Source organism: Oryctolagus cuniculus, chromosome 21, assembly GCF_964237555.1.
Source record: "Oryctolagus cuniculus chromosome 21, mOryCun1.1, whole genome shotgun sequence".
In the NCBI taxonomy this organism is placed as follows: domain Eukaryota; kingdom Metazoa; phylum Chordata; class Mammalia; order Lagomorpha; family Leporidae; genus Oryctolagus; species Oryctolagus cuniculus.
The window spans coordinates 24908246-24935929 of NC_091452.1; the positions used below are offsets into that span (position 1 = coordinate 24908246).

At 48.2% G+C, this 27684-nt stretch overlaps 1 protein-coding gene across 13 annotated transcripts in view; it reads left to right on the top strand.

Annotated features, from left to right (window-relative positions):
• Window positions 1–27684, top strand: part of DEPDC5 (DEP domain containing 5, GATOR1 subcomplex subunit) — a 153328-nt gene that overhangs the window by 70143 nt on the left and 55501 nt on the right. For 6 of the 13 annotated variants that reach the window (XM_051826696.2, XM_051826701.2, XM_051826703.2 and 3 more), the window contains exons 25-31: window positions 5433–5498; window positions 8561–8744; window positions 11045–11205; window positions 18035–18152; window positions 19588–19755; window positions 22392–22611; window positions 23944–24077. In XM_051826696.2, the coding sequence (XP_051682656.2) occupies window positions 5433–5498; window positions 8561–8744; window positions 11045–11205; window positions 18035–18152; window positions 19588–19755; window positions 22392–22611; window positions 23944–24077 (1051 nt within the window). Of the gene's footprint in view, window positions 1–5432; window positions 5499–8166; window positions 8314–8560; window positions 8745–11044; window positions 11206–18034; window positions 18153–19587; window positions 19756–22391; window positions 22612–23943; window positions 24078–27684 lie in introns of those variants that run through there. The other 7 variants (XR_011385158.1, XR_011385159.1, XM_051826707.2 and 4 more) reach the window with 4 other exon arrangements.

Genomic DNA, 27684 nt, shown 5'->3' on the forward strand with positions numbered 1-27684 from the left:
CCCATCGAATCCTTGTTTTGGGACAAGGCAGGATTTAAAACTACAAGTAGTTAACATTTGATTCATTTAAAAAGAAAAACAGAAAAGAAACAGGCAGATCTCGTCTGTGACCCTGCCCTCACCTCCCCAGGCTCGATGGCTGCCCTGCCTGCAGGCACTCACACGTGACTCAGATTTGCTCCTGCGCTTGGACGTGACTCACACGGGAGTTGTGATTCACCCGAGTGGTTCTTGATGGGTTTCCCTGCAGCCTCGTAGAATTTCATCTTCAGTGTTGTTGACAAGGGCCTTTATAGATGCACTCTTTGCTTATTTTTTTACCACACTTCCCAGCAGGACCCAAGGGTTTGGTGGACCCAAGGGTTTGGTGGGATTGGGCTTTTGCCCTCCTGTTTATTGAACAGGATTCCAGTTTAGGAGGCTTGCTAGTCCGATGTCATCACCTTCATTAGGGGAAGATACTTTTGAAAAAGGAAATAAGTGGGTAGCATGCTTTCTTTCTCTTCCGTTTTGGGCCTTAGAATCTGCACCTAGTTTGTATTGTGTTTTGGGAACATGCAGCAGGGCTAAAGTAAGAAATAAGTTATAGCACACTGAGGCTGGAAGAAGGCGCCTGCAAGACATGCACGCAGGCCAGGTCAGGTTGTTTCTGAGTGAGAGGCATCTCTGTAGCCAAGAGAGGAGAAATGGGCCCAGGGCCAGCCTCCGTGTCCTGCTCTGAGTACCTATTTTGGCCTTGAGATTTACAACCGAAGAACACATTCGCACTTCTCAACGTTGAACAGATGTCAAAGAGAGACCTGAGGTGACTGTTCTCAGCACTGACGCCCCAACTGCAAGTCCGGCTTGGAGCTCTGAGGCTGCTTTCCCGAATCTTGAGCTGGAGCGGAGCTCGTGCACCCAGGAGCTGCCTCTCCATCATCTTCAGTTGCTGGGGCTCTTCAAATGCCACAGAGAGTTTCTTTGACTAAAAATAAAGCTCCAAAAGGCAGTGTGTTAGGCTGGGACTACATGGCAGCTGTGTATAAGTGGCGTCCTGGAACCCCGTAAAATATTTCTATAAATTCTTGAGTTACTTTTTTTTTTTGACAGAGTAGACAGTGAGAGAGAGAGACACACAAAGCAAAAGGTCTTCCTTTTGCCGTCGGTTCACCCTTCAATGGCCGCTGCGGCCAGTGCGCTGTGGCCAGCGCACTGCGCTGATCCAAAGGCAGGAGCCAGGTGCTTCTCCTGGTCTCCCATGGGGTGCAGGACCCAAGCGCTTGGGCCATCCTTCACTGCACTCCCGGGCCATAGCAGAGAGCTGGCCTGGAAGAGGGGCAACCGGGACAGAATCCGGCGCCCCGACCGGGACTAGAACCCGGTGTGCCGGCACCGCAAGGCGGAGGATTAGCCTACTGAGCCACGGCGCTGGCTGAGTTACTTTTTCTTAAAATGTATTCCTGTGTATGCATGTGTGTGTGTGCACATGTGTGTGGTGTGTAAGTATGTGCACACACATATGTATTATGTCCTTAGAGATGTCACAGGTCTGCTGGGTCGCCCACATGGGTGGCAGGAACACACATATTTGAGCCATCATTTGCTGCTTTTCAGGCTCATTAGCTGGGAACTGGATTGGAGGCAGAGTAGCAGGGTCTCCAACCAGCTCTCTGATACGGGATTGGACATTGCAGGCAGTGGCTTAGCCTGCTACACCGTGGCAGGTTGTTAGTATACGGATTTCAGTTGTCTTGTAGACTAACTCTGGATTGTTGTTTCTTGAAAAAAAAAAAAAAAAAATCTTATGATCAAACTTCACATGCAAACCTGGGTGATGATGTATGTGATAATTTTCCCCTTACTCAGAATGTTTAGGAATGCCAGGTTTGTGATTTCCTTTATACTTTATTCCTTTATTATCCTCACACTGAATAATAGACTGCCTGATTGTTTCTTTAAAAAAAAAAAGATTTATTTATTTATTTGAAAACTGAAGTTACAGAGAGGCAGAGCTGGGCCGATCCGAAGCCAGGAGCCAGGAACTTCTTCCAGGTCTCCCACATGGGTTCAGGGGCCCAAGGCCTTGGGCCATCTTCTGCTTTCCCAGGCTACAGCAGAGATCTGGCTTAGAAGTGGAACAGCAGGGTCTCGAACCAGCGCTCATATGGGATGCCAGCACTGCAGACGGCAGCTCCACCCGCTATGCCACAGCGCCGGCCAAACATTGGTTCTTTATAGTCAGGCCTTATGTTAGCCTGAAAATGAGTGGTGTCAGCTGAGATAGCTTTTTTAAAATATTTAGGTTCAAATGGCTTCTGGCCATTGACAAAGAACAAATAACATTTTCAACAGCTACAAACTGGTGCTTCCTATGAATATTAAGAAATAGAGCATACAGGGTAGGGATCGTGGCTCAGGGGATTAAGCCACCACTTATGATGCCTGCATTCCGTATCAGGAGCACTGGTTCAAGTCCTGGCTGCACTGCTTTCAATCCAACTCCCTGCTGAAGCACCTGGAAAAGCAGTGGATGGAAGATCTCTCTCTCACTTTCTCTCTCAAATAAAAAGTAAATCTTAAAAAAGAAAGAAAGGAAGGAAGGAAGGAAGGAAGGAAGGAAGGAAGAAAGAAAGAAAAAGGGCATCTGTAAAGTTGGGTAGAAAGAATTTCAGTACAGGTTACATCTACTTCTTACCTGATTGTCAGTGAGTTACTTACCTGAGCCTCAGTATCCTGGTCTTTGGAGAAAGGTTAATACCTCAGGAGGTGGGTTTGAATGAAACAAAATACTGTATTTGTCTGACCCAATAAATTATATCTTCTATTACCGTAGTAGGAATTTTTTTTAAAAAATCTGCAGGGCTGTCGCCACGGCTCACTAGGCTAATCCTCCGCCTAGCGGCGCTGGCACCCCGGGTTCTAGTCCTGGTCGGGGCGCCGGATTCTGTCCCAGTTGCCCCTCTTCCAGGCCAGCTCTCTGCTGTGGCCAGGGAGTGCGGTGGAGGATGGCCCAGGTGCTTGGGCCCTGCACCCCATGGGAGACCAGGAAAAGCACCTGGCTCCTGGCTCCTGCCATTGGATCAGCGCGGTGCGCTGGTCGCAGTGTGCCGGCCACGGCGGCCATTGGAGGGTGAACCAACGGCAAAGGAAGACCTTTCTCTCAGTCTCTCTCTCTCACTGTCCACTCTGCCTGTCAAAAAAAAAAAAAAAAAAAAAAAGTCTTCTGCAGACAATTCCCAAAAAGAAGTTCTAGAATTGTTTTAGTCAACTGACATCACCTTTTTAAACTTAAAGAAATTATTCTAAAATTTACATACAGTAAAATTCAGTCTTTTAGTGTATGATTCTATGAGTTTTAAGAATGTCTAGAGTCCTACATCCAAGATCAAGCTTTAGAGAGTTGGGCAGGTGTTTGGCCTAGTAGTTAAGACGAAGGTTGGGAAGCCCTGTTACCACATCAGAGTGCCTGCGTTCAAGTCCCAGCTCTGCTCCCAATTCCTGTTCTCTGATAATACGTACCCTGTGAGGCAGCGGTGATGGCTTATGTAGTTGAAATCCCTGTCACTCACATGGGAGACCTATTTTCCCAGCTGCTGGCTTCAGCCTGGCCCAGTTTTGTCTGTTGCAAGCATTTGGGGAGTGACCAGCAGAGCCTGGCCCAGTTTTGGCTGTTGCAGGCATTTGGGGAGTGACCAGCGGAGCCTGGCCCAGTTTTGGCTGTTGTAGGCATTTGGGGAATAACCAGAGGATGACAGTTCTCTCCACCTGCCTCTCAAATCAAGTGTTTTTTTTTTTTTTTTTGTTTTTTTTTTTTTTTTTTTTTAACAAAAAGAACATTTACATCACTTCCCTGAGTATGTGCTGCCCTTTTATATTTCAACTCTCCCCCCTCCCTCTCAACCTGCCCACCCCCATCCCCTGACAACTAGCATTCTGTTTCCCATCCCTCTGCTTTCGCCTTTCCCCGCGCAACATGTACATATTGAATCATACATGTGTGATCTCTTGAGCACACCATGTTTGTGATTCATCCACGTTGTTGCATGCATCAACACTGATTTGTTTTTTATTGCCAACTAGTGTTCCATGTACTGCCGTTTGCCTAACTCTTCACCAGTTGAAAGATACTTGGGTTGTTTCCAGGTTACGGTGACTATAAGTCAAACTGATAGGAACATTTACATAATCTTGTATGAAAAATGTTTTTGTCTGAGCCTAAGTTTTTGTTTCTCTTGTGTGAATTCCTAGGCATGGAACTGCTGGGTCAGATGGTAAATGCATGTCAAAGCTGTCTTCTAAAAGCAGTGTACCATTTTACATTCTTAGCTGTGTGGTGTAGTAGTTTTAGCTGCTCCAAGTCCTTAGCAGCACTTAACCAGTCATTGTAGTCCATGAAGTAGAGGTCTCTTTGCTGTGTTTTTGATTTGCTGTTTCCCTACCGACTGATGGCATTGAGCATCCTTTTATGTAGTTTGTCTTCTGCACCTGTCGTGTGCTGAAGTGTTCAGATCTTTGGCTCACTTTCTCATTGGGTTATTCGTTTCTTGCTCTGGAGTTGTGAGAGTTCTCTGTGTATTCTGGATACAAGCCCTTTGCCAGATAGTTGATTTGCAAATGCTTTCTATCAGCTTGTAGCTTGTTCTTTGAAAGACTTCATAGGAATTGGTAAATATTTGTTCTTGTTATAAAAGGATTGATACAGCACAAAGGGAGGTAGAGTTAAAAGCCCAAGCTCTCTTCCCACCTCCCACCCCTTCCTCCAACTTCCTCCTTAGGGATTACGGTTGACAGATATCTGAGGATCTTTCTAGTTCTTTTCAAGGCACCACAGTTTTCTAGTAAATGTTTATATTTTCCAAGGGACTTGTAAGTACTGACACCTATGTTTTAAAATTAGGTTACTTCACAATCAGTAAGTTGCATTTTAAAGAATCTCTTTTTCCTTTCAGCCCCATTATGGGTAAAAATCATTGTTTTCCTGGTAAAGTAGTGAACTTCGGTGTCCTGTGCCATATTCCAGAAAACTGAAATTTGGGGAAGAATTCCAGAAGATAAGGGTGAATCATGAGTGAACTGAATTTAAATAGGTCATTTTACATCTGCCAAGGACTGTTCTAATTAGTTTTAAATGACTTTGAGATGTGTTCATTTTTTTAGACTATGAGTCAGTTTGGTTTTTTTTGTGTACTTAACACACTTGTGCATTTAAAGCTCTCATTGGGCAAAGAATGTTATTGATAACCTTAGTTCTGGCTCATTCCCAGATTTTTGATTGCCCATTTTGCTTTGATTGATTCTCTTGTGCTGTTTGAATTATTCAGCACAGAATTTGCCCTTTGGTTCACATGTTTGTGTTCAGCTACGACTTTGGGATTTTTTTCTGCTACAACTGTTGGAACTTTTTGCAAAGTGCATAGCATTAAGACAAGCTGTTTGTAATCTCTCCACAGGTATGAATCCTAGGACCCAGAATAAGGATTCGTTAGAGGACAATGTTTCTACCTCTCCAGACCCAAGTAAGAGGGGGGCACATGACCAGAGAGGAGGGTGGAATGGGTGGGGTAATCAGAGTGTGAGGAAGCCCTGTGGGGTGAGAACAGTCTGGAAGCCCACGTGTCTCTGGGGTGGAGGAAGTGATGTTGTGAGGCAGACTCATCAGTCTCTCAGGTGGAAGGTGAGACAGCTGTGGCTCAGTGGCCTGCCTCACTGGCACATAGGAAAGGGAATAGAGTTCCCACAAGGCCCTTGTGCCAACCCAGAGCTATCCACAGTCCTCAAATGTGGAATGAAGTCAGAGGGAAGTGGTAAGCTCTAATGGAGCCATTTACACACTATAGTTGAAAATCCTTGGCTAGTTTGCATTTGTTTTGATCTTCTTTTTCTATTTAAATAGCTAGGCAGTAAGAGAACTTGTACATTTCTACAATAACGAAACAGCAAGGAACATTCTACCATCTGATAACCCTTCTTTTTACTTAGCTGTCACCAGTGTATACGTATCAGCAAGTTTTTTGGTCCTGTTTATTATTAACTTAATAAACCTTTCAATTATTTCTTCAGGAGTCTCTTGTTAGTCATTCAAAAATTTATTTATTGGCCGGCACCATGGCTCAATAGGTTAATCCTCCGCCTGCAGTGCCGGCACACCGGGTTCTAGTCCTGGTCAGGGTGCCGGATTCTGTCCCGGTTGTCCCTCTTCCAGGCCAGCTCACTTCTATGGCCCGGGAGTGCAGTAGAGGATGGCCCAAGTCCTTAGGCCCTGCACCCGCATGGGAGACTAGGAGAAGCACCTGGCTCCTGGCTTCGGATCAGCATGGTACGCCGGCCGCAGCGGCCATTGGAGGGTGAACCAACGGCAAAGGAAGACCTTTCTCTCTGTCTCTCTCTCTCACTGTCCACTCTGCCTGTCAAAAAATTTTTTTTTATTTATTTTCATTTTATGTAAAAGAGAGAGACAAAAATCTTTCATCCACTACTTCACTCGCCAAATACCAACAACTGTGGCTGGGCCAGGGCGAAGTCAGAAGCCCAGAACTCAGTCTGGGTCTCCCTGGTGGGTGGCAGTGACCCAGATGTTTGAGCCATCACCTACTGCTTCCCGGGAAGCACACCAGCAGGAAACTGGAATCAGTAGTTGAGCTGGGACAGAAACCCAGGCATGCCAGTACGGGATATTGGCATCTCAAGCCCTATCTTAACCTCTGTGCCAAATGCCCACCCCATTAGTCATTTTTAATGGCAATATCAAACACATTGCTATCTCCTGGTTTGAATAATCATTTCTGATCGGAGACTGTTGGAATGGTTTCCAGTTCTTAACAAGAGCATACACTACAGGTGTAGTACATGATACGTTGGGTGTACTTTTCCTTTTAATTCGTGCCCCTGACACTATCCCCATAGTGTGGCTGGCAGAAAGCTGCCGGCAAGCAGTGGCTGTCCCTATTCCTCCGTAAACCCAGCACTGGATCTCGTTACCTATTTAGTGGCTATGTGGTAGGAGTTCCTCAGAGACCTTCTTTAAAAGCGCTAATTCTCTTTGACCTGGGTTTCAAAATGAGGCCACACCCTTTCTCCAATGACAGAATGTGATTCAACAAGAAATCAGGAGCCTTTTCATTATGGGATTTTGAACCAGGCACTTAAGTTCTCTGTCTTACTACGTGCCCGGCAGAAAACATTGCAAGCTTTTCCTCGTCCTGGGGGTCAGGATGCTGATGCCAGAAGGATACAGCTGTCCACTGTCCCTGGTGTCCCCAGTGTGGCTTTGATCTGGTCTCTTCCTTTTGCTCTTGGTTCTAACCAGGAAGTAAGAACCAGTGTTCCTCCTCATCTGCCATCCAGGGAAATCGAGGTGATTAATGGGCCATGTTTTACGTTCCTGAAGATCTGTGGTAGACCCTGGAGTGGGGCCCATTGCTGGTTAAGTCATCTCCCCCAAGTCAGTGGTGCCACATGGGGCATCTTCCCATGGTGACTCAGCACGCCAGTCATCTTCCACATCCACGTGAGGGTGATGGGAAGACTGATGACATAGCCTGGGCTGCATGGCATCCAAAGCTGTATAGCACTGGAGAAATGTAGGGTGTGGGACTCTCCAGCTCAAGACCCCGAGGCAAAGGTCTAGGAGTTTTCTGCTTCCTATTAGTCCTTCTTACAGAGGTTTACAAGATAATCTTTTGCTGAGCGAGGTCTCTTCACTTGGGAGAGATGACTGCCATATTTGAGCTCACTGATTGCCAACCAGAGGGAATTTTGCTCCCCAGAGGACGTGTGGCAACATCTTGCAGACACAACCAGGGGTGCCCTTGGCACCTCGTGAGTAGAGTCCCTGGATGCTGCTCAACCCACAGGGCCCAGGACAGTGCAAGGGATTGGCTGATTCAAAAGGCCAGTAGTTAGCAAGGTTGAGAGCCCTGCTTTGAAAAGAGGAGCAGACAATTCCAGACAGACCCACGTGATCCGGCCCACTCGGCTGAGTGTCGCCCTCGTTTCTGGATTGTTAAACTCTACCTCTTAAAGTGCAGGCCCCATAACTTTCCCAGAAGTCCTCCCTGGATTTTTCCTCCTACCCTTTGGGATCTGTTACTTGTTTTTTTGCCATTCTGAAAACATGCCTTGTTTCTGCTGCTGTGTGCTGTTTGCTCCCAAATCAGGCTGAGCTCTCCTCCTTTCCCTACCCAGCCACGCTGCAGTCCTCGGGAGAGGCTCCGGCTTGAGCCTCCCGTCTGCTCTCGGAATATTGATTTGCTTCGACATTGTAACCTTGCCTGCCCTGCGGTAACCCCACTGGCACTGCGGCTGTAGCTCCCGATCAGCAGGAAATGAAAAGTACCAGCTTTGAATCCCATTTGCATGATGGGATTGGATAAGCATGTGCACTGCGTTGTCTAACAAACTCTGTTTCTCTCTTTCTCCCTCCCCGCCCTTCCTCTTTTCCCTGCCTGTCCCGGCAATTTTATCACCCGTCACTGTGATCTGTCTTCCCCCACCCCTCCCTCCTCCCCTCCCTGCCTCCCCTCTGTCCCAAACCTGCCATGGTGACCGCACATACCTTTTTCCCCGTTACGCGAGGCAGTTCTGACGCTGTCTGCTCCCCCTGTAGTGCCAGGCTTCTGTTGCACAGTTGGAGTGGACTGGAAGTCTCTCACTACTCCGGCGTGCCTCCCCCTCACCACCGACTACTTCCCTGACCGCCAGGCCCTGCAGAACGACTACACCGAGGGCTGCTACGACCTGCTCCCGGAGGCGGACATCGACAGGTCGGTGTGCAAGGAAAAGGCGCTGGGCCTTGTGTGCGAGGGTTCCGGATGTGTCTGAACATGGGGTTGTAAAGCCCATTGTACTCTTTTTCTGTTTGGGAAGTTTTTTTTTTTTTTTTTTTTGACAGGCAGAGTTAGACAGTGAGAGAGAGAGAGACAGAGAGAAAGGTCTTCCTTTTCCATTGGTTCATCCCCCAAATGGCCGTTGCGGCTTGCGCGCTGCAGCCAGTGTGCTGTGCCAATCCCAAGCCAGGAGCCATGTGCCTCCTCCTGGTCTCCTGTGCGGCTGCAGGGCCCAAGTACTTGGGCCATCCTCCACTGCACTTCCGGGCCACAGCAGAGAGCTGGCCTGGAAGAGGGGCAACCGGAACAGAATCCGGCGCCCCAACTGGGACTAGAACCCAGGGTGCCAGCGCCGCAGGTGGAGGATTAGCCAAGTGAGCTGTGACGCCGGCCGGGAAACTTTCTGATGCAAGAACTGTTCACTTCCTTTGAGTTCTGTTGACATTAGCAACTTCTCATTGACTGTGTTTGGGTCCCTAATGCAATTGTTTGGGCCTACTAAATATGGTCTTTTTTCTGAGATGACTCATTCAGGCATTGAATCACTTGTCTTTTTTGTTATTAATTTTTAAAAATATTTATTTATTTACATCTGCTTGAAAGACAGAATGATAGAAGGAGAGAGAGAGAGGGAGAGAAAGAGGGAGAAAGAGTGAGAGAGGGAGAGGGAGATTTTTTTCTACCAGTTCACTCTTCAAATGCCCACAACAGCCTCAACAGCCTGGGCTGGGCCAGGCTAAAGCTAGGAGCCTAGAACTCCATCTGGGTCTTCTGTGTTGGTGGCAGGATCCCAAGCACTTTAACCAACCTCTGCTGCCTCCCAGCCTATATTAACAGAAAGCTAGGTTGAAAGAAGGAGGGGGAGGGTGGTGGTGCTGTGACATAGCAGGTAAAGCTGCCGCCTGCAGTGGCGGCATCCCATATGGGTGCAAGTTCGAGTCTCAGTTGCTCCACTTCCTATCTAGCTCTCTGCTGTGGCCTGTGAAAGCAGTAGAAGATGACCCAAGTGCTTGGGCCCCTGTAGCTGCATGGGAGACCCAAAAGAAGTTCCTGGCTCCTGGCTTCAGCCTGGCCCAGCTCTGGCCGTTGTGACCATTTGGAGAGTGAACCAGCGGATGGAAGACTTCTTTTCTCTCTCTCTGCCTCTGCATCTCTGTAACTTTGCCTTTCAAACAAATAAATAAATCTTAAAAAAAAAAAAAAAAGAGGGGTCAACGCTGTGGCACAGTGGGTAAAGCCACTGCCTGCAGTGCTAGCATCCCATATGAGCACTGGTTCGAGTCCCGGCTGCTCCACTTCCGATCCAGCTCTCTGCTATGGCCTGGATAAGTAGTAGAAGATGGCCCAAGCACTTGGGCCCCTGCACCCATGGGGGAGACCCAGAGGAAGCTCCTGGCTCCTAACTTCAGATTGGCACAGCTCCAGCCACTGTGGCCATCTGGGGAGTGGACCAGTGGATAGAAGACCTCTTTCTCTCTCTCTCTCTCTCTCTCTGGCTCTCTGTAACTCTGCCTTTCAAATAAATAAGTAAATATTAAAAAGAGGGAAAGTAGAATATGCAGGACTCAAACTGGCACTCTGATATGGGATATGGCATCCCAAGTGGTGGCTTAACTCTCTACACCACAATGCCTACCCACTACTTTTTTAAAATGTTTATTTTTTTATTTATTTGAGAGACAGAGAGACTAGAGATAGAAAAAGAGAGCTCACCCCTTGGCTCACTCCCTAAATGCCTGCAGTGGCCAAGGCTGGGCTGAGGCTGAAGCCAGGAGCCTGGAACTCTATCTGGGTCTTCCACATGGGTGGCAGGGGCCCAGATAGTTGGAACATCTGCTGCTTTCTTGGGCACATTAGCAGAAAGATTGCAAGTGGAGCAGCTGGGACTTGAACCAGCACTCACATGGGATGCTGGTGTCACAGGTGGCAGCTTAACCCACTGTGCCACAATGCCATCTCCTAGAGGCGGGTGTTGAACCCCAATACTCTGATATGGGACACGGGCATCTTAATCAGCTTAATTGGCTGCTAAGTTAAATGCCTCTCCCACCTGCCTCTTTATACTCCTTCAAACCATAATTTCTTCCAAACCTGGTTTGCAAATGGTTCGTTTTATGAGCTGCCTTCAAATGGTTATTTTGGGGATGAAGCAAAGGAGAGAGTGGAACTGGGGACTCGCTCAAGGGTCACTGCTCCCGGCCAAGCACATGCACGTATGTGATCATCTGTCTTTCCAGGAGGGATGAGGAGGGCGTGCAGATGACGGCCCAGCAGGTGTTTGAAGAGTTCATATGTCAGCGCCTCATGCAGGGCTACCAGATCATAGTGCAGCCCAAGGCCCAGAAGCCCAACCCCGCGGTCCCACCCCCGCTGAGCAGCAGCCCCCTCTACAGCCGAGGTAAGTATCTCTCCTGGGACCAACGTTTGTCTTTTCTGTTCAATTTGTGCAAGTAAGGCTTCAAGACAATAGGAAATAGATTAGGAGTACAGACATCCTTCAGTGTCTAGAAAAGATTGATTCCACCTGCAGACACCATGGTTTCTCAAGTCCCTTCTGTAAAACAGCATCGTATTTGCATGTAATCTGCATGCATCCTCCCATAAACTTTAAATCATCTCCACATTGCTTATAGTACTCAACTCACTGTGAATACTAAGATAGTTGCTGTATTATATTGGTTAGGGGATAATGAAGAGAGTAAAATCTGTATATGTTTAGTTCAGATGTCACTGTTTTTATCAATTTTTTTTAAGATTTATTGCTTATTTATTTGAAAGGGAAAGTGAGAGAGAGACAGAGAGGGAGAGAGGGATCTTCCATCAGCTGCAATGTCTGGGGCTTGTCCTGGCCAAAGTCAGGAGCCCAGAGTTCGATCCAGGTCTTCTATGTGGGTGGTAGGGGCCCAAGTACTTCTGCTGGTTTTCCAGGCATATTAGCAGGAAGCTGGGTTAGAAACAGAACAGTCAGGACTCAAACCAGTGCTCCAATACGGGGTGCCAGTGTTGCAGGCAGCAGCTTAGCCTTCTCTGCCACAACGCTGTCCCCTTCTCTTAAGTATTTTTGATCCATGGTTAGTTGAATGCATGGATGTAGACTCCACAGATAAGATGGACTGACAGTAATTGTTTTGCAGGAAAGTGGTTTTTTTTCCCTCAGTTTTACTTTTCATTGGAAATAGTCTTCTTTAGGTGCAGATTTATCTTAAATACTCTAATTTGCAGCTTTCTTTTTAAGGGAGAGGATGTGACCAAGTCCAGGAATGGTACAACCTGGCTAAGAAAACATATAGGAATAGCAGGCAGCCAGGCCAGTCCTGCGCTGTCAAGGTATATAGTGAATATTCTTTTTTTTTTTTTTTTTTTTTTTTTTTTATGTTTTTTTTTTTTAACTTTTATTTAATGAATATACGTTTCCAAAGTACGAATAATGGATTACTATGGCTTCCCCCCCATACCGTCCCTCCCACCCACAACCCTCCCCTTTCCCACTCCCTCTCCCCTTCCATTCACATCAAGATTCATTTTCGATTATCTTAATATACAGAAGATCAGCTTAGTATACATTAAGTAAGGATTTCAACAGTTTGCTCCCACACAGAAACATAAAGTGAAAAATAATAGATGATTTTTTTTTAATGATGATGAAATCAGATCAGACCTATTGTCATGTTTAATCCCAGTGAGAGTCAAGTTGGGAGTTGATAGTTTCTATTCTTTTTTTTTTTTTTTTTTTTTACAGAGGATCAGTTTAGTATGCATTAAGTAAAGATTTCAACAGTTTGCACCCCCATAGAAACACAAAGTGAAATATATTATTTGAGTACTCGTTATAGCATTAAATCTCAATGCACAGCACATTAATGACAGAGATCCTACATGAGGAGTAAGTGCACAGTGACTCCTGTTGTTGACTTTACCAATTGACACTCCTGTCTATGGCATCAGTAATCTCCCTATGCTCCAGTCATGAGTTTCCAAGGCTATGGAAGCCCCTTGAGTTCTCCGACTCTTATCTTGTTTAGACACGGTCATAGTCAAAGTGGAGGTTCTCTCCTCCCTTCAGAGAAAGGTACCTCCTTCTTTGAAGACCTGTTCTTTTCACTGAGATCTCACTCACAGAGATCTTTTTGCCAGAGTGTCTTGGCTTTCCATGCCTGAAATACTCTCATGGGCTTTTCAGCCAGATCTGAATGCCTTTAGGGCTGATTCTGAGGCCAGAGTGCTATTTAGGGCATCTGCCATTCTATGAGTCTGCTGAGTATCTCACTTCCCATGTTGGATCACTCTCCCCTTTATTTATTCTATCGGTTAGTGTTAGCAGGTACTAGACTTGCTTATGTGCTCCCTTTGACTCTTAGTCCTTTCATTATGATCAATTGCGAACTGAAATTGATCACTTGGACTAGTGAGATGGCATTGGTACATGCCACCTTGATGGGATTAAATTGGAGTCCCCTGGTATGTTTCTAACTCTACCATTTGGGGCAAGTCAGCTTGAGCATGTCCCAAATTATATATCTCTTCCCTCTCTTCTTCCTACTCTTATGTTTAACAGGGATCACATTTCAGTTAAATTTCAACACTTAAGAATAACTGTGTATTAATTACAGAATTAAATCAGTCATATTAAGTAGAACAGACAAAAAAACTACTAAGAGGGATAATGTATTAAGTTGTTCATTAACAGTCAGGGCTATGCTGATCAAGTCACCGTTTCCCATAGTGTCCGTTTCACTTCAGGAGGTTTCCTTTTTGGTGTTCAGTCAGTTGTCACCGATCAGGGAGAACATATGGTATTTGTCCCTTTGGGACTGGCTTATTTCACTCAGCATGATGTGTTCCAGATTCCTCCATTTTGTTGCAAATGACTGGATTTCGTTGTTTCTTACTGCAGTATAGTATTCTAAAGAGTACATATCCCATAATTTCTTTATCCAGTCTACCGTTGATGGGCATTTAGGTTGGTTCCAGGTCTTAGCTATTGTGAATTGAGCTGCTATAGTGAATATTCTAAACCCAGAAACACACGTTAACTGTTTCCACTATGGTGCCTGGCACCCAGCAGGTTCTCAGATGGTCCCTAAACCTGAAGTTTACCCTTGGTCTCCCTGCCCTTCCCCGTGTCCTGGCCTCATCTTTCTCTTCTCCATCACTGAAGCTTAAGTGACCTGAAGCCATGAATGGGTCATCTGTTAGTGGCAGAGGCTGCAAAGTGGCCAAGAATCGGTGACACTAATAGAATGAGAGGCCGTGGGGAGTGTTTCTGAAATAAGGCTAACAAAGAGAATTAAGCGTGGGTGCCTGGCATCAGAAAGCGGTCACCATTTCCTGGAACAATCAATGCGCTATCTTCGTCTCCTGCTAATGAGACTCCCACCCCACTCATCACCTCATTGCAAACCTCAGATTGTCTTTGGCTCCATTAAAGCCGCTCTGGCCAGAGCTATCAGAGAAGTGTGAACCTACTAGTGGGAGCTAAGTGGTCATGCAGTCTTTGAGAAAAAGCCTTCGGTGACATTTGTTGAATGCTGCCTTCTGGTCATACTCCAGACCCTACTAAATATTAACCTCTTTAAGTGCCAGGACTATTTCCGATTCATCTTTTTGTCTTCATAAATGGAAGCCATGGTGGCTAGCATGCAGCAGCTATATATATATGATATATATATATCATATATATATCATATATGTATACATATCTTACTTCTGCAGTAACAGAAATATATATGATATATATCATATATGAATTCATATATTCATATTCATATATATATATATGAATTCATTCATTCATTCACCATTGTCTTTGAAGCCCCTCCTCTGGGAGGGATTTGTAGCACAGCAGGGAAAAACAACACTAGTCCAGCTGTCAGAGAGAATGAGATGTTGTGATAAAAACTGAGGGGGGAAAAGCCGAGAAGCTGTGGGACCGACTAATCTGAGACTTGGTCTGGTCAGAAGTCTGAAGGGGGAGGCACAGCTTCCTTGAGAAGCGGACATTTGAACTCAGCCCTGAAGTGTGCGCAGGGGTTTTGAGGAGAAGCAGTTGGGGATCAGGGAAGGCGTGGGAGTGCAAGGGAAGAGCATGCCAGGCAGAAGGATCTGTGTGTGCGGAGGCCTCGGAGCAGGAGGCGTTGTGATATTTCCTGGACTTCCCAAAGAAGGCTGGTGTGAGGGGGCTCAGGGAGTGAACCAGAGCTGCCAGGAGACCCAGCCCTCACAGGACTGTGTGTGTGGAAGTCTTTGTTCTCTATCCCACGTGCAGCCCTCGCTGTCGCCGGCTCCATCTGGGCTGCCTACTTGCTGTTCTCTGGAATAGCTGGCCAGTGACCCTCAGAGGGGACACTGTTCTTCCTCTAGCACCCAGTGCTGTTCCTGGATGATTTCATGAGCCTCGTGGTATAATAAGTTGGCCAGAGGCCGCCTGCCCAACTGTACCCTTTGTGGTCATTTCTCTCCTTTGGTGAATTTAATCCGTCTTACTTCTGCAGTAACAGAAATGGAACTGTCGTGACAGGCACCAGAAAAGTTCAATCGTTGTAGATTTATTGAAGGCCCATTGAGGGCCAGGCCCTGTTCCAGCAGGGAGCAGAGAAGCAGCAGCCCTGCCCTCGGAGTGTGCACAGGTTAAAACAGCTCACCCCGAGCGTACAGTTCCGTCACAGTTTGTGCTGTGCAGGATTAGAACAGGAGTAACCTGGCCACACCTGATTCAGAAGGTTACCATCCCATGCTCGATGTTTATGAACCGTATCCTGTGACATCGTTTGTTGCATCAGGGAAGGAATGCGTGAACGGGGACATTCCCTAGTTGCAGAAAATGGGATTAGATTTGGTGCTTGGGGCCAGTGTGTGGTGCAATGGATTAAGCCACAGCCTACAGTGCCAGCATCCCATTTGGGCACCAACTGCTCCACTTCCTGATCCAGCTCTCTGCTAATGTGCCTGGGAAAGCAGCAGAGGATGGCCCAAGTCCCTGGGCACCTGCACTCACATGGGAGACCCAGAAGAAGCTCCAGGCTCCTGGCTTCAGCCTGGCACAGCTCTGGTCATTGTGACTATTTGGGGAGTGAGGCAGTGCATCGAAGATCTCTTTTTTCTCTCTTTGTTCTCCTTCTTTCTATAACTCTACTTTTCAAATAAATTAATTAAAGAAAATTGGGGCTGAGATCACACAGCTGGCAAATAGGAGAGCTGAGGTTTTGACCCCAGGCTCCGAGTGGATGCCCAGCCTCTTCCTCCATGACTGGCTTGCTGCTGCCTGGGCACCATCTGGGAAATGTCTGCATTCACAGGGAAGATCCCGTCAGCCTCCGCTGTCGCCCCTTCTCTTCTCCTGACCGCTCCCATGCTGTCTGCCACTGCGTGACTTGCAGAGCTGAAGGGCAGGCCTGCGTCTCATTCCTAGATCAAGGAAACCTTGGCTGGACTCAGTTATTCTTGGAGGCACAGTTTTTCACTCTCTTAGGCACTTGTCGTTTTCTTAGTCACTCATTGTCTTCCTCTTTCCTGAGTTCAGTTCAACTCAACTCCTGTGTTTTGAAGACCTCCTCTGGCTTTGGTACCTTCTTAGATGTCATTGAAAATACAGAGATGAGCATCTGAGGCCCGACTCAACTCTTCATATAAGGGCGTGAGAGACACTCACGAGCTACACGAAAGGAAGAATTCAGACTGCTGATTGACAGTTTCTTGGAGGAAGTGGCACCTGACAGTGACTTTAAACGAGCCGTGGGATTTCAGTGGTGGCCCAGGAAGGGAAGGCAAAAGAAGCAGCCTGAGCAAATGTTTGGAGGAGGGAAATTGATGCCCATTAATTGCTGTTCTTTAAGACTGAAATTTGGTGCAGCAGCGGCGGGTGTCACGGAAACACAGGCCAGGAAGCTGCTTTGGCTGCCCCACTGGGGTAGGGCCTCAGATGCCAGGGTGGGCAGCTGGGGCTTGGTGGAGTGCCATTCCATTTTGGTCCCACAGTTGTCTCTTAGCCTATTAACACTTAGCCAAGAACTTTCCTCCCTAGAAGAAGCATCAGGCTCAGCCCCAGGGTGTCATCCACATATCGTTAGCACTTTAAGGCTCTAGTCCACTGCTGGTTGGCTTAGTAATAAAAAAATACTCCATATTCAGGACTTTTCCTTTTAATTTTATCTGAAAGGCAGAGAGAAATAGAGAGAGAGAGATCTTCCATCTGTTGATTCACTCAACCTGGGTCTTCCATGTGGGTGGCAGGGACCTAAGTGCTTGAGTCATCACTCACCACCTTTCAGTGTATGCATTAACAGGAGGCTGGATTGGAAGTGGAGGAAGCAGGACTTGACCTAAACATTCCAATATGGGATGCAGGTATCTCAAGTGTCTTTTTTTTTTTTTTTTTTTTTTTTTTTTAAGATTTATTATATGGGGCTGGTGCTGTGGTGTAGCAGGTTAAAGTCCCGGCCTGCAGCACCAGCATCCCATATGGGTGCTAGTTTGAGTCCCAGCTGCCCCACTTCTGATCCAGCTCCCTGCTGATGCACCTGGGAAAGCAGTAGAAGATGGCCCAAGTAGTTGGGTCCCTGCACCCACATGGGAGACCTGGAAGAAGCCCCTGGCTCCTGGCTTCGGATCAGCTTATCTTCAGCTGTTGCGGCCAGTTAGGGAGTGAACCAGTGGATGGAAGAGCTATGTCTTTCTGTCTCTCCTCCTCTCTGTGTAACTGACTTTCAGAGAGTCACATAGAGAGAGGGTGAGACAGACAGAGAGAGAGAGAGAGAGAGAAAGTTTCCATCCACTGATTCACTCCCTAGATGGCTGCAATGGCTGGTGCTGGGCCAGGCCACAGCCAGGAGCTGGGAGCTTCTTCCAGGTCCTCCGTGTGTTTGGCAGAGGCCCAGGCACTTGGGCCATCTTCCTCTGCTTTTCCCAGGACATTATCAGGGAGCTGGATTAGATGTGGAGCAGCGCAAGCAGCCCCCATATGGGATGCTGATGTCGCAGGCAGCGGCTTTATCTGCTTTGCCACAATGCTGGCCCCCACAACTGACATCTTAACAGCTGCACGAAACACTTGGCACAAGACTTTTTTTTTTTTTCAATCAAGCATAACTTTCATCATTAAGCTGCCCCTTAAGAGAAAATGATGTCATCCCTTCGGCTTCTCTCTTACTGAATGTGCATGGATGAGAACTGATTGCCTGTTGTAGGGACATGCTCAGCTCAATGGAGGAAGTTGTTTGTTTCCCTATTAGGCCTTGTGTCTCGGAACCGCCCTGAAGAGGAAGACCAGTATTGGCTGAGTATGGGCAGAACTTTCCACAAAGTGACGCTAAAGGACAAGATGATCACGGTGACACGGTACCTTCCCAAGTGAGTCCTGGGATAGTCCAGGTTTTCAGTTCCTGTCCCAGATCACGTGGAAAGCACATAATCCAAGTTGGGGAAGCTGAGTGGTTGGTTTCCATCTGGAGTTTTTGTTTTCTAGGGTTATTTCAGGGTGATAGCCACCCACTTCCGGAAGGGACTGGCTCAGTGTCTAATGTTTAGCATGATTCATAGTGGCAAGCCAGTTTAAACTAAAGAATGAGGGGAAAAGAATGGAAAGGTTTAAGAAGTTCCGGGCTGGCGCCGCGGCTCAGTAGGCTAATCCTCCGCCTTGTGGTGCCGGCACTCCGGGTTCTAGTCCCAGTCGGGGCACCGGATTCTGTCCCGGTTGCCCCTCTTCCAGGCCAGCTCTCTGCTGTGGCCAGGGAGTGCAGTGGAGGATGGCCCAGGTGCTTGGGCCCTGCACCCCATGGGAGACCAGGAGAAGCACCTGGCTCCTGCCATTGGATCGGCGCGGTGCGCAGGTCGCAGCACGCCGGCCGCGGCAGCCACTGGAGGGTGAACCAACAGCAAAGGAAGACCTTTCTCTCTGTCTCTCTCTCACTGTCCACTCTGCCTGTCAAAAAAAAAAAAAAAAAAAAAGTTCCAAGAAATTTCCCTTTTAGTCCCCTGGGATGAACTGGTTCCCACAACTGAGTGTCAAATGCCAAGGATGGTGCAAAACATAACAAGACAGGAAAGATAAGACATGAATTGGGAGGAAAGCTCTTTAAAAACAAAAGAAATTACTTATTTGAAAGACAGAGTGATAGGAAGACAGGGCCTCCATCCACTGGCTCCCTCTCCGGTTGCTCACAACAGCCAGGGCTGGGCCAGGTGGAAGCCAGGAGTTAGGAGCTCCATCTGGGTCTTTCTCTTCAGGGACCCTACTGCTTTGGACCATCGTCTGTTCCTTCCAGGTGCATTAGCAGGAAGCTGGCTCAGAAGCGGAGTTGGGGGCCAGCATTATGGCATAGTGGTGAAGCTGCCACTTATGAAGCTGGCATTTCATATGGATGCCATATCCAGTTCAAGTCCCAGCTGCTCCACTTCCAATCCAGCTCCCTGCTAGGGGCATGGGAAAAGCAGCAGAGGATGGCCCAAGTGCATGAACCCCTGCTACCTATGGAAGAAGCTCCAGGTTCCTGGCTTTGACCTGCCCCAGCCCTCGCCGTTGTAGCCATTTGGGGAGTGAACCAGTGAATGGAAGATCTCTCTCTCTCTCTCTCTCTCTCTCTCTCTCTCTCTCTTTCTCCCTCTGTAACTCTTTCAAATATTAAGTAAATAAATCTTTAAAAAAACAAAAATGTGGGATGTGGGACTTGATCCCAAACTGCCCAACATGGGATGGGCGTCTCAAATGGTGGTGAACCTGCTGTGCCATAGCACCCAACCTAGCATTCTCTTTTCCATGTCTGGGCATGCCCTCCTTTTTTTCCAGGTACCCTTATGAATCCGCCCAGATCCACTACGCCTACAGCCTCTGCCCTTCCCATTCGGACTCGGAGTTCGTGCCCTGCTGGGTGGAGTTCTCCCACGAGCGGCTGGAGGAGTACAAGTGGAATTACTTGGACCAGTACATCTGCTCTGCCGGCTCCGAGGACTTCAGGTCAGAGAGCAGGCCACGGCCTTCCATCCCTGCCGCCTGGGACGAGCGCATTTCTTAACACGCGTGTCCGTTTCCAATGATGAAATGATGTCTGTTTTAGAAGAAAAGAAACATGGAAGAACACAAGCCCCCCTGCACTTGGGTTAAAAACTTGGTGCTGAGCTGGGTGGTGGCGATGGCTGCACCACACGCTGTGAATGCACTGAATGCCCCTGAGTGCAGCAGAAGGAGGCGGCCTCTGATGCAAGCGTCAGCACAGATCGTGTTCTCACTGTTTTTGATGACTCAGCTGGTATCGTTTGGTCTCTCTCTCTCTCTCTTTTTTAAAAATTTATTTATTTATTTATTTTGCCAAGGAAGCCTTTTATTTAAGGAATACAAACTTCATGCATTTCATAAGTACAACTTTAGGAATACAGTGATTCTTTCCAGCATATCTGCCCTCACACCCACCCTCCCACTCTCTTCCTCCTCCCTTTCCCATTCCCAGTCCCATTCTCCACTAAGATCCACTTCCAGTTAACTTTATACAAAGGAGACCATACCCGCCCTCCCACCCCCAAACCGTCCCACCTCCTACTCCCTCTCTCATCCCATTCTTTATTAAGATTCATTTTTTTAAAAGATTTTTTATTTATTTATTTGACAGAGTTACAGAGAGAGAGAAAGAGAAAGGTCTTCCTTCTGTTGGTTCACCCCCCAAATGGCCGCTACGGCCGGCGCTGTGCCAATCTGAAGCCAGGAGCCAAGCGCTTCCTCCTGGTCTCCCATGTGGGTTCAGGGGCCCAAGGACTTGGGCCATCCTCCACTGCCCTCCTGGGCCACAGCAGAGAGCTGGACTGGAAGAGGAGCAACTGGGACTAGAACCTGGTGCCCATATGGGATGCCAGTGCTGCAGGAGGAGGATTAGCCAAATGAGCCACGGTGCTGGGCCCCCATAAGATTCATTTTTAATTATCTTTTTTTTTTTTTTTTGACAGGCAGAGTGGACAGTGAGAGAGAGAGACAGAGAGAAAGGTCTTCCTTTGCCGTTGGTTCACCCTCCAATGGCCACCGCGGCCGGCGCACCGCGCTGATCCGAAGCCAGGAGCCAGGTGCTTCTCCTGGTCTCCCATGGGGTGCAGGGCCCAAGCACTTGGGCCATCCTCCACTGCACTCCCTGGCCACAGCAGAGAGCTGGCCTGGAAGAGGGGCAACCGGGACAGAATCCGGCGCCCTGACCAGGAGTAGAACCCGGTGTGCCGGCGTCGCAAGGCGGAGGATTACCCTAGTGAGCCACGGCGCCGGCCAATTATCTTTATATACAGAAGATCAACTCTATACTAAGTAAAGATTTCAACAGTTTGCACCCACATAGACACACAAAGTATAAAGTACTGTCTGAATACTAGCTGTACTGTTAATTCTCATAGTACAACACGTTAAGGACAGAGGTCCTACATGGGGAACAAGTATACAGTGACTCCTGTTGTTGATTTTTTTTTAAGATTTTATTTATTTATTTGAAAGTCAAGAGTTACACAGAGAGAGGAGAGGCAGAGAGACAGAGAGGTCTTCCATCTGATGGTTCACTCCCCAGTTGGCCTCAAAGCTGGAGCTGCGCCGATCTGAAGCCAGGAGCCAGGAGCCTCTTCCAGGTCTCCCATGTTGGTGCAGGGGCCCAAGCACTTGGGCCATCTTCTACTGCTTTCCCAGGCCATAGCAGAGAGCTGGATCAGAAGTGGAGCAGCCGGGTCTTGAACCAGCTCCCATATGGGATGCCGGTGCTTCAGGCCAGGACATTAACCCACTGCGCCACAGTGCCAGCCCCTCCTGTTGTTGATTTAACAACTGACACTCTTATTTATGATGTCAGTAATTACCCAAGTCTCTTGTCATGAGCTGCCAAGGCTATGGAAGCCTTTTGAGTCCACAAACTTCGTTATTATTTAGACAGGGCCATAACCAAAGTGGAAGCTCTCTCCTCCCTTCAGAGAAGGATACCTCCTTCTTTGATGGCCCTTTTTTCCACTGGGATCTCACCCACAGAGATCTTTCATGTAGGACATTTTTTGCCACAGTGTCTTGGCTTTCCATGCCTGAAATGCTCTCATGGGCTTTTCAGCTAGGGTATCTCATTTTTAATTCTCAATATTTATGTAAGGTTTCTGGTAATATAAAGCCACAATGTCATTGGACCCAGGTCCTGGGTACAGAGAAGCATCCTGACCTCCTGAGATTCTTCAAGACTTGTGTGTGTGTGTGTGTGTGTGTGTGTGTTTTAAGATTCATTTATTTACTTGAAAGTCACTTACACAGAGAGAGAAAAAGACATCTTCTAGCCACTGGTTCACTCCCTAGTTGGCCACAAAAATGGCCAACGGTGGGCCAGGCCAAAGCCAGGAACCAGGAGTTTCTTCTGGGTCTCCCATGTGTGTGCAGGGCCCAAGGACTTGGGCCATCTTCCACTGCTTTCCCAGGCCATAGCCGAGAGCTGGATTGGAAGAGGAGCAGCTGGGACTTGAACCGGTGCCCTTATGGGATGCTGGTGCTGCAAGTGGCGGCTTAGCCCACTACGTCACAGCGCTGACCCAGGGAGTGCTTTTTTTGAATCTGCTGTTTCTCACTGCCCCTGTGATCTCCTTGGTCCTCCGCAGCTTAATTGAGTCTCTGAAGTTCTGGAGAACCCGCTTCCTGCTGCTGCCAGCCTGCGTCACTGCCACCAAGCGTATCACAGAGGGCGAGGCCCACTGCGACATCTATGGGGACAGGCCCCGAGCTGACGAGGATGAGTGGCAGCTCCTGGACGGCTTTATCCGCTTTGTGGAGGGCTTGAACCGGATCCGCAGGCGGCACCGCTCAGACCGCATGATGCGGGTAAGGGATCCTGGGGCTCCTTGGGGACCGGGTCTGGTTTGGGAGGCGAGGTCTGCTTCCTCCTCTCTCATAGGCCTCTCACTGGCCGGTTTATTTACACTGCAGCTGCCCAACATTGTTCTTAAATCCAAAACAGAGTATCCCCCACGGCAGGGTGAAGGAGGCTGGAGAGGGGTGACTGGGCGGGGCTGCCCTCTGTAGCTGAGGACATAGCAGCTTGTATGCTCCCCACCTGGGACCCAGCGTCCACACTGCTGCTTGTGTGATGCGCTGCTGACTCTGCAGGTAGAAACCCTCTCAGGAGCTAACAGCCACGGCCCTTCCTTACTGTGAGGTCACCTTGATTTCCCACATCCCTGGGCGTTCATGTCAGCCACGCGCTGCCCAGTGGGGAGACTGATGCCCCTGGGGGTTGTGGGGTATGTCTGAGGCTGCCCAGCCACTAAGGGAAGATCTGAGATTCTGCATGGTTTTGCTGTGTTTTTTAATTAACATAGTAATGTGATTGACCTGAGAGAGAACATGAATGTACAGGTCTATGAAGTTTAGCAAACCTGTAGGTCTAGCAACCACCACTAGGACAGGATATAGAAGAGTCCGCTCCCTTCAAAAACACTCCCTCTTACTACCCGTTATGTTTGCCCTGTCTGGAATCTCCGGCAGCCACTCCCTGTCCATCGTCACTCAGCTTTTGTGTCTTTCTGGTGTCTCAAACATGGACTCACACACCACGTGACCTTCCAAAGGCCGCCTGCTTTCACTCAGCATGATGCTTTGGGATCCCTCCACGTTGTGTCATCAGTAGTTCATTCTTTTTGATGACTGGGTAGCATTCTGTCATCAGCTGTGTTTTTATTTTTTTGTGTTTAACCTCAAGTTCAGGGTTCTCCCTTCCCACCCCCACCATGCCAGCTGGCTTTTGTATGCAGCATCACTCATGGTTAGAAACATTCCTTGCAGAGTTTGTATACTGGAAAGAACTTTGATTTTGAAGTGAGGCAACTGGAATTCGAATTCCAGCTGCAGTAGGATTTGGGGTAAATTGCGAAAGCTTTCTGAGCCTCAGGTTCTTCTGTAAATTGGGGATCCCAGTACTTACCTGCCAGAGCTGTGGTGAAGGGAAAATGTGTTGATGCCTGAGGTAGTTCCAGTCTAGCAGGTACCTGGGGCCTTCAGTGTGAGTGCGAAGGAGTACCGAGAACCCGTGCCCCTCGGCTCCGTTTGCTGGCTTCCCAGAGCCCGAAGACGCAGCAGCAGGTGCTCGGGCGAGAGTGGCGTCCTCTGAGAGAGCCCTCTCGGCCTGATGGCCTCCGTCTCTCTTCTCTGCTTTAGAAAGGGGCCACCATGAAGGGCTTACAGATGACCGGGCCCATTCCCACACACTCCCTGGAGTCGGCGGGGCCCCCTGTCGGGAAGAAGGGAGCCTCAGCTCTGTCCGCCCTGCTGGAGATGGAGGCCAGCCAGAAGTAAGTATCTGCATGGAGACTCACTGGTCCCTCCCACCCCTCCCCCAGGGCTCTGCTGCTGTGAGCCGGGCGACACAATTTCCATCCGCAGAGAGCTTGCAATGAGGAGGGTAGTGACTGGAAAAGAAAACCAATGCCTGCCGAGTGTCCACTAACAGGCCACAAGCTCTAAGTTTGTAGTCTGGGGCCCAATTTAAATTACAGACACGTCCAGTTTGGCCCACACAGTGTTTTTTTTTTTTTTTTTTCTATTGTTTCTATATCTATCTATCTATCTGGAAGAGTTATAGAGAGAGGAAGAGACAGAGACAGATCTTTCATCTACTGAGTCACTCTCCAAATGGCCACAACAGCCAGGTCTGAGCCACGCCAAAGCCCAGAGCCAGGAACTCCATCCTGGTCTCTCACATGGTTGGCAGGGCCAGGGGTCCAAGTATTGAGGTCATCTTTCACTGCCTTCCTTGGCACATTAGTGGGAAGTAGAGTAGCTGGGACTCGAACCAGGCACTGTGATGTGGCTTGCTGGTGTGCCAAGTGGCTGCCTAAGTTGCTGCCTGATAATACCAGCCCCTCTTTGTGTGTTATTTTTTTTAATCACTTTAAAAAATGTATTTATTTATTTTGTCAGTGTATTTGAAAGGTAGAGAGACAGTGCTCTCATCCACCAACTCACTCCTTCAATGACTGTAACAATCAGGCCTGGGCCAAGGTCAAAGTCAGAAGCTTTGAACTCATGCGTTCTTGGTCTCCAGTGTGGGTGCAGGGACCGACCCCAGTACTTGAGCTATCCCATGCCACCTCCCAGGGTGTACATTAACAGGAAGGTAGAAATGAGTGGAGTTGAGGCCAAACGCCAGGCACTGAGATGTGGGATGTGAGTGTTCTAATTTGCAGCATCTTCACTGCTGCACCAAACTCTCACCCTCACGGAGTATTTTTAAAAATTTGAGCCAGGGGATGAGTGCTGTGGCGTAGCAGGTAAAGCTGCCCCCTGCCCTGCCAGCATCCCATATAGGTGCTGGTTGCAGACCAAGCTGCTCCAATTCCAATCCAGCTCCCTGCTATGGGCCGGGAAAGCAGTAGAAGATGGCCCAAGTGCTTGGGCCCCTACACCCACGTGGGAGACCTGGAAGAAGCTCCTGGCTCCTGGCTTCAGATCTGCCCAGTTTCGGTCATTGTGGCCATTTGGGGAGTAAACCAGCGGATGAAAGACCTCTCTCTCTCTCTCTCTCTCTTTCTGCCTCTGCCTCTTTGTAACTCTGCCTTTCAAATAAATAAGTCTTTGGAGAAAAAAAAAAATTCTTAAAAAAATTTTTTTGAACCAAGCTCTGGCATTCTGGCATAGCAAGTTAAGCTGTCTTTGGAATGCTGACATACCCTATCAGAGTGCTGATTTGAGTCCCAGCTACTTTGCTTCTGATCCAGCTTCCTGCTAATGCACCTGGGAAAACAATGCATGATGGCCCGAGTGCTTTGGTCTCCTGCCACCTAAATGGGAGATCAGGATGGAGTTCCTGGCCCCTGGCTCATCTCTGGCTGATGTGACCATTTGGGGAGTGAATCAGCAGATGGAAAAATCTCCCTTTCTCTGTCTGACGCTCCCTCACTCTGTCACTCTGCCTATCAAATAAATACATAAATTTTTTAAAAAAATGTATTTCATTCATCTGAAAGGCAGAGTTACTGAGAGGACAGACAGAGAGATCTTCCAGCCACTGGTTCATTCCCCAAATGGCCACCAACAGCCTGAGTGGGTCAGCCCAAAGCTGAGAGCCTGAAACTCCATCCAGGTCTCCCATGTGGGTGGCAGGGGTCCAAGCACTTAGGGCATCTTCTGCTGCTTTCCTTGGTACATTAGCAGGGAGCCAGATTGGAAATGGAGTGACCAGTACTCAAACCAGAGCTCATATGGGATGCCAGCATTACAGGCAGTGGCTTAACCTACTGCACCACAGCAAATAAATATTTTAAAAATACACACACACTCACACACACACACATAAATAGATTTGAGCCAAATTTTTTGATGTGAAGATTTCACCTAAAATCTGGATTTTGAATTTTTTACATGAAAACACACATATGTAACATGATGTCTGATTATGTGATAAACGTATAGATTAGTATACATATATTATGGGTCATATAATATAAAGTGATATTATATCCAGCTTTGCTTGAAGTAGCAGAGGGAGCTAACCCAGGGTCCACGGTGGGTGGGCACTTTAGAAGGGGCACATGCCTCTGGCTCACCCCTGGCCTCAGATTTGCACTCTTGCTCATGCTGCTGGGCCAGCTTCTCTAGGCCTTTGGGTGTGCAACTCCTTTCTAAGCTGTAAGTGCTACTGGTGGCAATAGACCCGTGGGACCATAGCTTGCTTGGCAGGGCAGAGAAAAGGTCGCAGGAGGTGAGTTTTAAGTTGGCACCTACCCTGGCACGGGTTGGACCTGCCTCAGCCATTCCAGCTCTTCTCACCGTCCCAGCTAGATCAGGTTCCCGTCTGTGCTTGCCAGCACGCCAGGCTCACGTCCAGCAGAGAGCTCACTCTTATCCCACCAAGGGCCTCAGGAGTGGATTTGCTCACCTTCCCCAGACTCGCTCAGAGATTGTGCGTGCCGTGCTGGCACGCAGGAGGTGCATATGGGTATTTATCGAATGACGGAGGACAAGGCTGCTTCAGTCGGTACAGACCGGGGGTGAGCGTGTTAGGGGAGACTCGACCTTGTCTGTCTGATGTGAGGGTCTGTGTCGTGCCCAGCAGAAGCCTGCACACAAAGGGTTTCCGAAAGGGACAGAGAAGTGAGGGTGAGGTGTGGTGGGAGACACAGGTAAAAAGGCAGTATTGGAAGGTGGGTGCTGAGCTCTCCTGAACTTTCATGTTCCCTTAGCAAGCAGGATCCTTGAAATCTTTTTTTATTAATTTTAATGGAAAATTTCAGACAGATAAGAAAAAGTAGACCAGTAAGTATAACTGGGTTTCCCCATGCCCCAGTTTCAGCGATTATGTACTCAACGGTCAATGTTCTTTCATTTACATCCCACTCAACATTCACTTTTCCTTTCATTTTTTTTATCAAATTCCAGAGGTCATGTCCTTTCACCTGTCATATTTCAGAATGTGTCTCTGAAAGATAAGTACTCTTTAAAAATAAAAAAATAAAAAATAAATAAAACAACTCAGCCGCAAGCCACCATCATATGACTTACTTAAAAAAAAATCACAGCAACTTCTTAATCTTAAAATAGGCAGTCGGTGTCTTTGGCAGCAGTGCTTTTTCAGGAAAAGAGCCCCGTGTTGGTGAAGGCTAGGTGGGTGGGCGCAGGGGCAGAGTCCTGTTAGAAAGCCCTCACTAGTCCAGGCAGGAGGCAGCAGAGGCCGGATGAAGGGTGCTGATCCAACGGGAAGTGGGGGTTTCAGGGAGAGACGTGACGGACCCAGCACAGGGCCCCGGGGGAGGCCAAGGAGAGAAGGAAAGCTGGGACAGGTCGGGTTCATTACCAAGGGCTCTGGGAGCTCCTCTGGAAAATATCATTATCAAGTCAAGGAAAGACCTCACAACTCTGCCTGGCAGGTTCTCCCTGCAGCGGATCACCAGTCCTTCCCCC